Genomic DNA, 15806 nt, shown 5'->3' on the forward strand with positions numbered 1-15806 from the left:
GGCTCTGGCATAGGCTGGTGGCTACAGCACCGATTGGACCCCTAGCCTGGGAATCTCCATGTGTGAGGGTGCAGCCCTAGAAAAGACCAAAAAAAAAAAAAAAAAAAAAAAAAAAAAACCCAAAACACACAAAAAACAACCCTTACATCTTTTAATAGAGAAGATTCAATTTTCTTAATTAATCAAAGACCTGGTAAAGATGATGTGAGAAATTATTTCAACAAAACACAGTCTTTGTTTACTAGTAGGTTACTTTAATGGTAAAGAAAACCTTTTTTCTGTCTTACTAAGAGAAGACCAATAGTTCGTTGAAACTTGTCCTTTTAACAGAGAGAAGACCAAATGAAAAACTCATCATCATCTTTTACTTGCATAAATTCATTTTAATCTTATCCATCTTGACCACACATAAAATTTTTTTCTGAGTTTTTTTTTTTTTTTTAAACTTTACAACCTTTTTCTTTTTACATTCAGATTTCATCTGGTATTTTTCCTCTTTCTCCTTCTGAAATAATCAGCCTCACTTTAGGACAAAATTACTTTCTTTTCCTTCAACATTTATTTCCATTCCTCATACCTTCTTTTACCAAAATCATACATCTTACTTTCCTTGTATATATAAATATCCCCCTGATAATTTTTAGTAGCTTTCACTACATGTATTAGAATTATTAACCCTTAAAAACCTTAATTTGGGGAGTTCCTATTGTGGCTCAGCAGAAACGAATGACTAGTATCCATGAGGATGCAGGTTCCATCCCTGGCCTCGCTCAGTGGGTTAAGGATCTGGTGTTACCATGAGCTGTGGTGTGGGTTGCAGATGTGGCTCGGGTCTGGCGTTGCTGTGTCTGTGGTGTAGGCCGGCGGCTACAGCTCCGATTCGACCCCTAGCCTGGGAACTTCCACGTGCCATGGGTGTGGCCCTAAAAAGACAAAAACAAAAAGAAAAACACCCCCCCCCAAAAAACCTTAATTTTTAGTGAAAATAAAGAGGTAAATAATTATGAACTCCCTTTTTATTTTAGCATTCTGTGGCTTGGCAAATTTATAAATACTTTTTATAATTTTTGGAAACATATGCTTCCTCATAGTAAATTTCTCAGCATAGCAGAAGCCATGTTTACTAGGAGACCCACATATCTTTAGTTTCCCTGTAAAAGGAAGCCAAAGTTGGATACACCTATGTTCAGTAGTTAATATTTCATTATCATCTTATTTGGAAATGATCTGGATACTCAATGATGATCATTTAATTTAACTTAGCAAAACTTTAAGATTTCAGATTACTGAAAAGATTTGGATAAACTATTTAAGAAGTTCACCTAAAAAAACTTATCCCAGAATTCCTGCTGGGATGCAGTGGGTTAAGAATCCAACTGTGGCACCTCAGGTCGCTGCAGAGGCGCGGGCCTTTTAAACCCAGCACAGTGGTTTAAAAGATCTGGCGTCGCTTGGATTCAATCCCTGGCCCAGGAATTTTCATGTGCCATGGTTACGGCCATAAAAAACAAAAAAACCCATTTTAGCCCATTTTCATCTATTCAATTTATTTGTTTTATATAATTTATATAAGTGTTGAATTTCTTTGAGCCAATTAAATAGAGTTTTTTTACAGATTAATTTTGGCAATGCCATCTGAAGGTAGAAAATACCATCATACAGCTGCAACACATACATGGACACACGTAAACAGACAGTTGCTAACAGGGACTTTATAGCTTCTGTTTTAAAATTGCTGCCATGAATCAGGTATAATTATTTACTAGTTGTAAAAGTAGTTACATCTAAGTTGTTTTTTTGGTAGATAGGACAAGTTATGGTTATCTGCTCACATGGCATTTTCACTAATATTTGTGGGAAAGACACTTAAAAGATTTTTTATTTGCCAAGGTTTCAAATGACCTTTTCCCCTTTCCTTTCCCTTCTGATGAAAATTACCTCCCTGAAGTTTATAGAACATTTTTTAATAATGATTTTTATTTTTTCTGTTATAGCTGATTTACAGTGTTCTGTCAGTTTTCTGCTGCACAGCAGGGTGACCCAGTCACACATACATGAATACATTCTTTTTTCTCACATTATCCTGCTCCTTTACAAGTGACAAGACATAGTTCCCAGTGCTACACAGCAGGTTCCCATTGCCAATCCATTCCAAAGGCTGTGGTTTGCATCTACTAACCCCAAATCCCCAGTCCCTCCTACTCCCTCCCCTCCCTCTTGGCAACCACAAGTCTGTTCTCTATGTCCATGAGTTTCTTTTCTCTGGAAAGGTTCATTTGTGCCTTATATTAGATTCTAGATATAAGAGAAATCATATGGTATTTGTCCTCCTCTTTCTGACTTACTTCACTCAGGGTGAGAGTCTCTAGTTCCATCCATGTTGCTGCAAATGGCATTATTTTGTTCTTTTTTTTTATAGCTGCATAGTACTGCATTGTGTATATACACCACATCTTAATCCAATCATCTGTCAATGGACATTTGGGTTTTTTCCATGTCTTGGCTATTGTGAATAGTGCTGCAATGAACATGCGGGTGCATGTGTCTTTTTCAAGGAAAGCTTTGTCCAGATATATGCCCAGGAGTGGGATTGTTGGGTCATATGGTAGTTCTGTATTTAGTTTTCTAAGGTACCTCCATACTGTTTTCCATAGTGCTTGTGCCAATTTACATTCCCACCAACAGTGCAGGAGGGATTCCTTTTCTCTACACCCTCTCTAGCATTTGTTATTTGTGGACTTATTAATGATGGCCATTCTGACTGGTGTGAGGTGGTTCCTCATAGTGGTTTTGATTTGCATTTCTCTAATAATCAGTGATGTTGAGCATTTTTTCAGTGCTTGTTTGCCATCTGGATATCTTCTTTGGAGAAATGTCTATTTAGGTCTTTTGCCCATTTTTCCACTGGGTTGTTGGCTTTTTTGCTGTTGAGTTGTATAAGTTGTTTGTATATTTTAGAAATTAAGCCCTTGTCAGTTGCATCCTTTGAAACTGTTTTCTCCCATTCTGTAAGTTGTCTTTTTTTTTTTTTTTATGGTTTCCTTTGCTCTGCAAAAGCTTGTCAGTTTGATTAGGTCCCATTGGTTTATTTTTGCTTTTATTTCCAATGTTTTGGGAGACTGACTTGAGAAAACATTTGTAAGGTTGATGTCAGAGAATGTTTTGCCTGTGTTCTCTTCTAGGAGTTTGATGGTGTCTTGTCTTACATTTAAGTCTTTAAGCCATTTTGAGTTTATTTTTGTGCATGGTGTGAGGGTGTGTTCCAGTTTCCTCAGTTTACATGCAGCTATCCAGTTTTCTCAACACCACTTGATGAAAAGGCTGTCTTTTTCCCATTTTGTATTCTTGGCTCCTTTGTCCAAGATTAATTGACCGTAGGTGTCTGTGTTTATTCCTGAGTTTTCTCTATTCTGTTCCATTGGTCTGTATGTCGGTTTTGGTACCAGTACCACATTGTCTTGATTGCTGTGGCTTTGTAATATTGTGTGAAGTCTGGGAGAGTTATGCCTCCTGCTTGGTTTTTGTTCCTCAGGATTGCTTTGGCAATTCTGGGTCTTTTGTGGTTCCATATAAATTGTCGGATTGTTTTTTTAGTTCTGTGCAAAATGTCATGGGTCATTTGATAGGGATTACATTAAATCTGTAGATTGCTTTTGGTAGTATGGCCATTTTTACAATATTAATTTTTCCAACCCAGGAGCATGGAATATCTTTCCGTTTCTTTGCATCCTCTTTAATTTCCTTGATGAATGTTTTATAGTTCTCAGCATATAAGTCTTTTGCCTCCTTGGTCAGGTGTATTCCCAGGCATTTGATTTTTGGGGGTGCAATTTTAAAAGGTACTGTATTTTTGTATTCCTTTTCTAATATTTCATTGTTAGTATACAGAAATGCGACTGATTTCTGAATGTTAAACTTACATCCTGCTACTTTGCTGAATTTGTTGATCAGTTTGAGTAGTTTTTGGGTTGAATCTTTAGGGTTTTCTATGTATAGTATCATGTCATCTGCATACAGTGACAATTTTACCTCTTCCAATTTGGATACCTTCTATTTCTTTTGTTTGTAGAACATTTATATCTCAAAGGTACAGAAAAAGAATGCATGTTCCTCTAAGGACTACTTGGTTTCCTAAGGCCAGAATTTTTATAATACTTACAAGCTTTTTGAGATAAATCATGTAGGTTTGGGGATTGGTAAAAGGAATAGGTGGACTTTGAACTGTCTCTAGAGCTATCTTTCTAGTTTTGCAAAGATTTGTAAGATAAGGATAGTAGTTCTCAGTTCTTCAAAGAATTGGTTTGCAGCCTAAATGACATCATAGGTTGATCCCCCTTGTTCTTAATTTGCTTTCTTTTTTTGTATATATATCAGGTAGAAGATTTCTAACCAAGGTGGGAATTAAAAGATTTCTATGTTCTGGACTTAGAACTGTTTTTTGCCTTTGGAAAGTTTTGGTAAATCCTTTCACAAGGGTTTTAGAGGGTTTTTCTTTCCCTCTGGGTACATAGTTTCATTTTGGCTTTAGGGGAGGAAGACTTAAAAAAAAAAATTCCTGGGAGTTCCCATCGTGGCGCAGTGGTTAACGAATCCGACTAGGAACCATGAGGTTGCGGGTTCGGTCCCTGCCCTTGCTCAGTGGGTTAACGATCCGGCGTTGCCGTGAGCTGTGGTGTAGGTCGCAGATGCGGCTCGGATCCTGCGTTGCTGTGGCTCTGGTGTAGGCTGGCGGCCACAGCTCCGATAAGACCCCTAGCCTGGGAACCTCCATATGCCGCCAGAGCGGCCCAAGAAATAGCAAAAAGACAAAAAAAAAAAAAAAAAAAAAAAAATTCCTATCAGGCTCTGAATATCAGCTTCCAGTTTCTGACAGCTTTGACCACAGAGCTACTTAAAAAAAAAATCCTTTTAAATATTGTGTCAGTTTTCAGTTGGGACAAAAGTTAATATTTCTGGCAGTATTAAACAACTCCTTGGACTTGAGAGGCACCCCCAAAGAGGATGTAAAAGATATTTTATTTTCTTCTCCTTTTGGGTGCTACAGACAGAGATCTGGGAGAGTTGACTCTGGTAAGAATTCTAACCCTTAGCCATCTTCTGCCAGTTTCCCCAGGTTCCCATCTACAGGCTCTGAAGGCAGCTTGAAGGAGAGGGTATAGCTCCAGTAGCTACAGGATGTCATGGTTTTTTCATTGCTTTAGTTTTGATTTCTTTTAGTTGTTTAAGGGAATAACATAGCACTTTCTTAGAAAGTCCCTCAGAGTCTCATTAACTCTGGGAGGGATCCATATGGGGGCTCTTCTTCAAGGGTAGGTATGGAGCTATCTGTAAGGCCACTAACTTGGCAAACTTTCATCTATGGTCCTGTAGTCTCTTTAGCGTGGAAAGACAATTTAGAGTGAGGATTATTAGAACGAACACTCAAGAAGGTAGAGGGGAGTGGTGGGAGTTGCATCTATCTTACAGTCTTGTTTTAGGTACCTCTTGTGTCTTTAATTTTTCATTAGCCTTTTTCATTGAATTTTTCGATGAAGCCGTTTTGGAATCATGAAGCCTTTTGGAAACTTCTGCATACTAATTAAAATCGATGTCCTATTCTGTTGGTTTCATTTGGGAACCCTACTTTCAAGTGCACTTCTTAAATGATCTTATCTAATTGGAATGTTCCTCTTAATGGCCATTGTTATTTCTCTGAGAGCTGGCAGCAGTTGGGTAGGATCCTTAACTGCAAATGGAGTTCAACCCATATTTCTGCCAGCCATAGTTTGGGGCTCCTAACCTGATGGTTATCAAGCTAAGTTCTCAGTATACAAAATAATGATATTCTCTAACTCTAGATTGTTTTTAGTAAGCTTTTGTCCTTTTGTGGATACTTATAACTTCCTGAGCCACAGCTTTTAGACATAAAATAAGCAGATGTGTCAATAGGTCACTTAACTCCTTAGAATTTAGGGATATTGTTATTATTATTATAGCTAAAATTTTGGGTCTCTCAGAACCTAACTAATACCTAAGAGAGATGTGGAGAGATGAGAGATGTGGAGACTGTGCGGTATTTTACAATGTACTTCATTGCACAGAAATTTTCTTGAGGTTAGTGGGCAATCCTAGGGTCAATCTAAACCATTCAGCGGCCAATTTATCCTAACATGAGAGTCTCTTAAAGTTAGGTGGCCAGTAGTCTTAATAGCTTTCAAAATGCTAGACTCGTGCCTACCAATTTTTGCAGCTTTTTTTTTTTTTTGCTTTCAAGATTCTCATTAGCACTAGCCTGTATCTACACAAAATGAGACAAACATGTACATTTCAACACACCAGCAATACCCAAGAGAAGGCCCTGTGTACAGCACCAGCAATTCCCAAACTGGAACTGGGGGCTGGGGAAAAGACTAAACCAGCAGACCCCCAAGATGAGGACTATGGACTGGACTGGGTTTCTGAAAAGAGTTATTGTGTACTGGAAAGCCAGTGAGCAAGAGCTTGTTGCAAAGAGAACAGTACTCAGAACTGAGAGGAAATTACCCATGGCCGTCAGAAATGTAGAGAAAGAGAGCTCAGAAGTGTTTGTGGGTACCATGCCTTTTTTTTCTTATTGTCCCCGAAGCCATTGGAATTCTCCTTCACTCCTGCTGCTGCCACCAAATCTGTTAAAAAACAAAATTCAGCTGACTAAATTTGAAGATCTAATTGGCTTCAAGCCACGATGGGAACTCTATCTTGTCCTTTCTTTCTGTCTTTCCTTTTTTTTTTTTTTTTTTTTTTTTTTTTTTTTTTTTTTAGGAAAGGGTTTGACTATTCTGATTTGTTTTGCCACCAACTTCTTATTTTTAAAAATTGCAAACCTAGGAGTTCCCATCGTGGCGCAGTGGAAACAAATCCGACTAGGAATCATGAGGTTGCAGGTTCGATCCCTGGCCTTGCTCAGTGGGTTAAGGATCCAGTATCGCTGTGGCTGTGGTGTAGGCTGGCAGCTGCAGCTCTGATTTGACCCCTAGCCTGGGAACCTCCATGTGCTGTGGGTGTGGCCCTACAAAGCAAAAAAAAAAAAAAAAAGAAAAAAAATTGCAAACCTCTAAAGAAGATGAAAGAATAATATACAATGAACACCCCATCACTTTACCGAGATTAACCAGTTGTTAGCTTTACCATTTTCTCTCTCCCTCTCCCTCTTCCTTCTTTCTCTCCAGTTTCATTTTCCTCTCTATTTGAGAGTAAGTTGTAAAGATTGATACTGACTTTTATATACTTGAGCATTAATATCCTGAGAAGAGGAGTTCCCGTCGTGGTGCAGTGGTTAACGAATCCGACTAGGAACCATGAGGTTGCGGGTTCGGTCCCTGCCCTTGCCCAGTGGGTTAACGATCTGGCGTTGCCTTGAGCTGTGGTGTAGGTCGCAGACGCGGCTCGGATTTGGTGTTGCTGTGGCTCTGGCATAGGCTGGCAGCTACAGCTCCGATTAGACCCCTAGCCTGGGAACCTCCATATGCCACGGGAGTGGCCCAAGAAATGGCAAAAAGACAAAAAAAAAAAAAAAAAAAATCCTGAGAAGAGAGAGATTCTCTTACATAACTATAATACTATCACACTGAAACAAACGAACATTAGTAGAGTGCTATTTTCTAACATATAGTTCGCATTGAGAATTTCCCAGTTGTGCGCAGTTCCCCTTTGTAACTGTGTTTCCTTCCCTTGGCAGAAGCCTTCCCTAGCCCTCTGGCTCCCTCCAGTCACTCTCCTCTCCTCCCTCTCGGAGCTTGCTCCCGAAGAGTGCATTCCCACCGCTGCCTCTTACCTCCTTGTTTATCCCATCCCATGGGCTATGATTTAGACGAATTCTTGAATGACCTTGAGATCCCAGGGAGCATTTTCAGAACTTATTTTGCTTGACTTCCCGGCAGTACCTATCACTCCTCTGCACTCCCATCTTAAAATACTCATGGCTCTTAGCTTCTGTGACGGCAGCTTCTCCTGGTTTTCGTTTTATGTCCCTGAACTATTGATGAAGGCTCCGTTTTCTCCCAACTTTCAGATATTGGAGTTCCTCTGAGTTTCTCTTCGTCCTCTTATCTTGCCAGTCTAATGCCCTCCTTGGGTGACTCTACTCCAGTGGCTTTAAATATCATCCAGATGTCAAAACTACCAAGTCTTTCTTTTTAGCCCACATCAGATACTGTGATCCCTGGTTTGTTGGCATCAATTGGGAATCATTTTAAACAGGTACTTTTCTTTGTAGTAGGAGACTTCTTTCTTCATCTGAGATTATGATTCCTCTCGATAACAATTTTTAATTACTCACTTTTTAATATGATCGTGTTTTGGCCTTGAGATTTATATAGGATCGATACTACAAACACATGTAGTGCCTGCATGAACCAGGCAAACAAAAAGCCAAACAACCTTTTTGTTCTTTATACCGGTTAAATGCATCTTCATCTTTTTTCTCTTTTTGCTGGTGTGATTAATCCACCTCTGCTTTAGAAATGTCAAGTATTATGAGACTCTGACATGGACTATTGGGTAATCCACTCCAGAATCATGAGCCTTTAGAAGGTAGAATGTGCTACTGAAAGAATATGAAGTCTCATCTCCTTTTTTTTTTTTTTTTTAAACCGGATTCTCTCCTTGACTAGGTAGTTCACAAAGAAGCCAGCTTTATATTTGGATCCTATTAATCGGTAGAAAATCCTGTTATGAACAAATAGATATCAGTTCAGCATAAGAGAGGGCAGTACGTCAGCTCCAATTGCCAGTTTTAGGTACGCCTTGTTCTACCATGATTCACTTAATTGAACTTCGCAGGCACTGTATTTTTTTACTAATGGAAGGTTTGTGGCAGTCCTGATGGCAACATTTCTCCAACATTTGCTCACTTCATTTCTGTCACATTTTGGCAATTATGGCAGTATTTTCAACTTTTTTCATTTTATTATATTTGTTATGAACTGTGATCAGTGATCCTTGATGATATTAATGTAATTGTTTTGGCATTTTTTAGCAAAAAAGGTGTTTTTTTTTTTTGCTTTTTAGGCCTGCACCCGTAGCACATGGAGGTTCCCAGGCTAGGGGTTGAATTGGAACTACACCTGCCAGCCTACACCACAGCAACAGCAAAGCAGGATCCGAGCCGTGTCTGCGACCTACACCACAGTTCATGGCAACGCAGGATCCTTAACCCACTGAGCAAGGCCAGGGATCGAACCCACAACCTCATGGTTCCTAGTCGGATTTGTTAACCACTGCGCCACGACGGGAACTCCCACCTCTGCGATCTTTATGATCATTACCCCATTCTCTGATCTCTCCATCTTCATTGAAACCCCTGGGCTTGAGACCCTTCCCATGTATCTCTGTCTCCCAGCCCCTTCTTGTTCAATTTTTTTCTCCATCCGTTTCCCCCCATCTTCTGTTGGCCATCACTTCAACCAGTTAACGGGTCGTACATGGTAATCATATTTTAGGCAATTTAAAGGAGGAGTAATTGGTGAAATGTTTGTTCCGAGACCAATTACCATCAAACTTTGGCTATGGTTCCTTGATGGGAAAGCCAGAGACATGAGTGAATTGACTTGGATTTTTTCTACAAGCATAATTCAGATTTTTTTTTTCGAGTGGCCTTTAGAATTTGTCTTTTTTTATTCAAAAGCTTCTGATTTGAGTGTTCACATTTACACATCCTATTTTGTCCTTCAGTGGTTATTTTCAGCTCTGCCATCGGGCAAGGTAAGCTGCAGCTGGGGCATTACAAAAAACAGAGGGACAAATTAGAGTATGTTATAATTGGAAAGGATCTTAGAGATCATAGCATCCCGAGTTCTTATTGTTCACGTGAGAAACGGAGGACCAGAGAGGTCAAGCAATTTGCCTGAGGTTACACAATTGGTACCTGGTTGAGTTAGAACCAAAACGGAAATCCCCAGCTTACAAATTCAGAGCTTATTTTTATTTTCCCGTTTAGATGGGTTGGTAGGTGGATGAGTATGTGGGTAAATAAAAAGTCAAAGAAATGGCCCCTGATTCTTGTTCTTCTCTGCCTGGAAAGCCAGAGGTTTCTAAGAATGATAAAAACTATGATCTCTTTTGTCATTTGGGAAAGTTACAGTTTTGTTTAAAATTCTTACCATTGTTTAGCGATTGAGCCTCAGGCTTTATTCTCACTTCCCTCTTATTTAAGGAAGGTCCTTTCCAAGGACACAGATGCTGCCTTGTGCCCTTGCTCTGCAGGGGTGCCGGAGTTTGTGGAGCAGTGAGCCTCAGAGAGTCTCTGTCTTGCTGCCCAAGAAGCAGGCTTTGTGACCATCTCACATCCACTGGGCACGTGCTTTGAGCTCTTTTTCCAGCCAAATTGGAAGTTGCACTGGGACAGGCACACACACTAGCAGATGGCAGATAGCTGTAAACAAAAGTAACATTGAAAACCGTGGTCCCAGAATTGAGCCATACCCTGTTCCCGTCATGCTTTGAGCAGCTGAGATAATAGATGCTTCTCCTTCTTGTTTAAAGCCTTTTGCCGCTAGATGGTTCATTCTCTTTCCAGTTCACTTGAATTCATTTTAATCAGCCCTGTCACACTTGTGCCTCTCTTTCTGACTGGATGTCAGGCCCCTTAAGGTTACAGTAAATATTTGATCATCCTTTGCCTCCTCAGGAGGCCTCTTCCAGCAGAATTTCAAAAGCAGAGTCCTTAAATGCCTTATCATTCTGAATATAAATTTTCTTATTTAAAGGACTGTCAAATAAACTCCTATTTAAAAAACAAAACCAAACCAAATATGAGATTCACCAGTTAGCATGATGGGAAATACCAGACAGAACATTTTAACTCAACAGTAATTTCAAAAAGTTTGATAAAATCCACCAACAAAGAAAAAACCCCTAGTAATTTCATTCATTCATTCACCAGATATTTATTGAGCATCTACTATGTTCCAAGGACTGTTCCAGACTCGGTGGATATAGCAGCTAGCCCAACAGAGCAAAATCTCAGCCTTTGTGGAGATGACAGTCTAGTGAAAGGAGACAGACAGTAACAAATGGGTAAAACACATGCTATATCAGATGGCGTTAAGTGCTGTGGAGAGAAAATGAAGAAGATAGGCATTGGGGGGACAGGCGCTATTTTAAAAGGGGTCCTCAGGAAAGGCCTCACCCAGAAGACGACATTTAAGCCAAGACTGTGGACTCTAAGGAAGCGAGCCCTGTGGGTCCTGGTTGGCACGGCTCTTCTGCTCCTGGCTCTTGGGTTCTGAGATGGTTACTTGTTTGTTCATAGTAGTTTGTGAAATTTTTAATGAAATAATACATATAATTAGCAAATCTTTGGGGGGGGTACTGTTAGTTGCAGACTCAGAAAGAGATAATTATTACCTTTTATTCCCTCCTTAATTTAAAAAAAGTATTTGGGGAGTTCCCGTCGTGGCGCAGTGGTTAACCATGAGGTTGCGGGTTTGGTCCCTGCCCTTGCTCAGTGGGTTAACGATCCGGCGTTGCCGTGAGCTGTGGTGTAGGTTGCAGATGCGGCTCGGATCCCGCGTTGCTGTGGCTCTGGTGTAGGCTGGTGGCTACAGCACCGATTGGACCCCTAGCCTGGGAATCTCCATATGCCGCAGGAGCGGCCCAAGAAATAACAAAAAGACAAAAAAAAAAAAAATAAAAATAAAAAATAAAAAAAAAAAGTATTTGCCTTTTATTGAGGGTTTCCTGTATGTTGGGCAATGTGCTTACAAACATTTTATATTAATCGTTTAATCAATTAATATATTACTAATACATATACGGACACATTACTAGTATGTTATTATAACAGCCCTAAAAGTTATTCATTCATTCTTTTAGTCATCCAAGAAATATCTATTGATGGAGTTCCCACTGCAGTGCAGTGGGTTAATGATGCTGCCTTGTCTCTGTGGAGACGCCAGTTCTGTCCCCTGCCCTGTCCCAGGAACTTCCATATGCTGCAGGTGCAACTGGGAAAGAAAAGAAAGGCAATGTCCATTGCCAGGACTTGACCCCAGGTGCTGGCAGTATAGCAGTAACTACAATAAAGTCCCTGTTCTTATGTAGTTTAGCGAGTAGGGGAAGATAGAGAATAAACACACACACATGGCTGTGTAGGATGTCAGATGGTAAGAAGCACTGTGGAGAAAAGAGTACAGGTAAAAAGTCTCAGCAACGTGAGGTGGGGAAGGTATGGGAGGGAGATATTATTCTACATTATTGTCTCTCTCTTGTTTGGCTGTGCTGTGGTCTGTGGAAGTTTTCAGGCCAGGGATTGAACCCATGCCACAGCAGTGACTCGAGCCACAGCAGTGACATTTCTGGATCCTTAACCCACTAGGCCAGGAGGGAACTCCCTATCTCCTTTTTTATGGCTGCTTCCACATGTCATGCTGGGTTGTATACTTAAGGGTTAGGAGCCCAGTTTCTGGAATTACAGAGAGGTGGACTTGACTCTACATTCTCCCACGGACAAGTGATGTGACCCCAACCAAGTTACTTTCGAGCCTCAGTTTCCTTATCTGTAAAATAATGAAACTTCTTAGGATTGTTGGGAGGATTAAATCAAATCAAACAATCCATATGAAGCACCAAGCACCATTCCTGGCACAAAGCGAATGCTCTGAATTTATTATTTGTTTTGCTCATTGACCTCCTACATGGATATTTAATTTCTTGCCAAAAGTCATAATGGTTGCTGCTGGAGAACAGGATCCATTAAGAAACAAGAACAACCAAAAGCGGACTGGACAATAGAGAAACCACTTGTTTGGTCACAATTGGCCGGGTGACATATTAAACCTGTGCTGTTGCTTCCTTCTAGAATCAGAAATAGAAGGTTCCTGGGACACATATGCTTTTTTTTTTTCTTCTTTTTTTTTCTTCTTTTTTTTTCTTCCCTGCATGGAATTAATGTGATAGGAAAGGCGAGTCCTGTTATGTGATGAAGCAGCAGGATCAGAAGCAGATCTAGGCTGTCCAACAAGTTTAGAACTAGATGTCAATGATCTTCAGTCTTACAGGAGAGTTGGTGTTTACGGAGCCAGCATCCCCTTGAGCAGGGTCTGTAGTGTCTGGTCTCCACCCTTTGCCGTTTTGGAGGTTTCTTCTCCAGAGGAGAGTCCTCAACTGGCTAGAGTGCTGGTGGGCAGGTGGCTTCTTAGGTGGGGTTTTAGAGGTCTGAGGTTGGCAGGCCCAGTCTGCCCTGTCAGTCTCCTCCTCCCTCTGGAGAGGGTGCTGTGGGAACTGTATGCCCAGGAGCAGTAGCAGGATGTGGAGCAAAGTCCAGGAGTTGGCACTGTGGCGCAGTGGGTTCATAATCCGGCTCGTCTCTGTGGTGTTGCTGGTTCCTTCCCCAGCCTGGCTCAGTGGGTTAAGGATCTGGTGTTGCCCCAGCTACAGATTAGGTGGTAGATGTGGCTCAGATTCGATCCCTGGCCTGGGGAACTCCCACATGCCGCAGGTGTGGCTGAAAAAAGGAAAACATAAAGTCCATCCGATTAGCCACTGCCCAGGTATTCAAAATCGCAACGCGGAATTCTAGTAAGGGCCTGAGCTGAAGCGTCCAGGCAGTTGAAGTCTTGAGACCCAAGCTGAACCTACTTTTCCCTCCTGGATGGAACTAGCTCACCAGGCAGGGGCTAGTCAGAAGGCAGAAACCATGCAGTGATTTGAACAGGGAGAATTGTATGTAAAGAGCTGTTAACTAGGTTTCGCGTTGTTACTGGGTCCCTGAAGGAGAGCTCTAAGATACAGTTGGCCCTTAGTAGCCGGGTTCTACATCCATGGACTCAACCAACTGCAGATAGAAAATGTTTTAAAAAAATTCCAGAAAGTTCCAAAAGGCAAAACTTGAATTTTCCGTGCACCAGCAGCTATTTACATACCACTGTATGTGCAGCTCTTTACATAGCATTTACTTATAGCAGGTATAATACTTAATCTAGAGATGATTCCAAGTATATAGGAGGATGTGTGCAGGTTGTATGTGAATACTCTATACCATTTTATACAACGGACTTAATTGCAGATTTTGGTATCCTCAGGGATCCTGGAACCAGTCCCCCACGGATTCCGAGGGAGAGCTGTATACGGAGGTAGCAACTACCAGAAAGTTACCACATTTAGGGCTGAGACCGCAAAGGAGAAAAATTGGAAGGAGATTTTAAAGTTTAGAAACTTGGTGGAGGGATCCTGCGGAATTGAAACTCAGCCTTTTGAGAAGGGAGTCTGCTCAGCTGGTGCTGGTGTCTCTGCGGGGCTGCCATGAGGCTGGTTTGGCAGCTGCTGGGAAAATGCGACTGGATGCAATTGCCATTGTGAGAAACTGCTGCAGGGTGGAGAGCAGTTGCTGGGTTCCACTACCAGAAACAGGAAGCAGACAGGAAAGGGCATGTCCCTTGTCCCTCTTCCTGTCCCACCATCTCCCTCTGCTGCCCCAATTGGCAGAGCCGAACAGGGAGCAAGTGGCTGAGCAGAAATGTGGCCACAGAGTCCCAGCCTCAGCACCGGGGAGCCAAGAAGAGAAGTGTGGGGTGAGCGCTGGCTCCTGATGGCTTAGCAGGCGGCATTCATGTTCGGGGGCGGGGACTCAGGTACAGGGGTGCAAGCGTGAACAGGGTGGCCGATTCCTCAGCCGGGGTTAGGAAGAAACTGAGGGAGTCAGCTCAGTTTATTGACTTTGGAGTAGAAGAGGAAGTGCCAGAGCCAGGGAACCAAGCAGCCTGTCTACCTTCCAAGGCACAACGCTCACGCCTGCTTGTAAAATATAGTCCGCGAAGTGTTGCGTGCTTACCAAACAAAAGGGCAGCTTCTCTCCTACAGAATGGGGAGGGGTCCTAGCAAAGGGCCCGACCAAAGCAAGGCAGAGATGGGAGAGGGGCCTAGATCTCCCTCCCTTGTGGGGAAGCAGTAGAAGTAGCAGTATATGAAACACGGTTAGTTTAGTGCCAGGCACCTAGTAGGCCTTCAGTACATGGGGCCATTGTTGTTCAGTGGAAGGAAAGGTACAAAGAGATGGGGGACTGAAGAACTGCCTGTACTGTTTCGGGCCCAGAGTCTGGACGTAGAAGACTTGAGTCCATACTGGTGGCTTTGAGCGAGATACTTGCCTCTCTGAACCTGAAGTTTCCTTACAGATGACATGGAAATGGTAATGCTTGCGGGAACTAAATGTCTTTGTAGTAGACCGATAACCTATGGTAGCTACTTTGTTCTACTATAAATTATGAAAGTAACAAGAAGCTTGCTTATTTATTTTGAGTGTTGCTAATACTAAATAGCAGAGACTGGAGTGATCATTTATTCTGCTACTTCATTGTGCAGATGAAGAAACTGAGGCACAGAAAAAGGTCAGCAGTTCTGTGGAGGTCAAGAGCTTGGGCTCTGGGGTCACTGAGTCCTGGGTTCAATTCCTTGCTGTCCCTTCGCACTTTACTGACCAAGTGCTTTTCAATAAGCTAGTCTCTCCCAGCTTCCCAGTGTGGCAAGTACTGCAGAGATGAATCCATTGCCTGACCCCCCAGGAAGTGCTCGGTAAACAGCCCTGGAACAGTTCCATTGTGCTTGTTGAACAGAGAGCCCCCAAGGTGAGGGTGGCTTGGTCATGACAGTGACTGTCCCGCAGAACAGACCTCTCAGGTGCGCCTGGGCTCCGCTGCATGATAGGATGGGAACATTTGAGGTTTCAGATGTGGTGCTACCAATTATTTGCCTTGTGATACCGAACGTCACTCGATTTCTTTTCCCCATAACATTAATGATACTTGATCTTAGGCCTATTTCCTGGGGTTTTCTGGAAGCTGAATAATGCA

General features: G+C 41.8%; 1 protein-coding gene across 8 annotated transcripts in view; it reads left to right on the plus strand.

Annotated features, from left to right (window-relative positions):
* The window catches only part of PPEF1 (protein phosphatase with EF-hand domain 1), a 140186-nt gene that overhangs the window by 46150 nt on the left and 78230 nt on the right, over positions 1-15806 (plus strand). Inside the window, exon 1 of one of the 8 annotated variants that reach the window (XM_013985975.2) lies at positions 13448-14528. The exons of 4 other annotated variants lie outside the window; for them this stretch is intronic. In XM_013985975.2, the coding sequence (XP_013841429.1) occupies positions 14474-14528 (55 nt within the window). In that variant the 5' untranslated portion in view covers positions 13448-14473. Of the gene's footprint in view, positions 1-13447; positions 14529-14551; positions 14589-14622; positions 15146-15806 lie in introns of those variants that run through there. 3 more of the 8 variants (XM_013985971.2, XM_013985974.2, XM_021080647.1) reach the window with 3 other exon arrangements.

This window comes from Sus scrofa, chromosome X (assembly GCF_000003025.6).
Source record: "Sus scrofa isolate TJ Tabasco breed Duroc chromosome X, Sscrofa11.1, whole genome shotgun sequence".
NCBI classification, from domain to species: Eukaryota; Metazoa; Chordata; class Mammalia; order Artiodactyla; family Suidae; genus Sus; species Sus scrofa.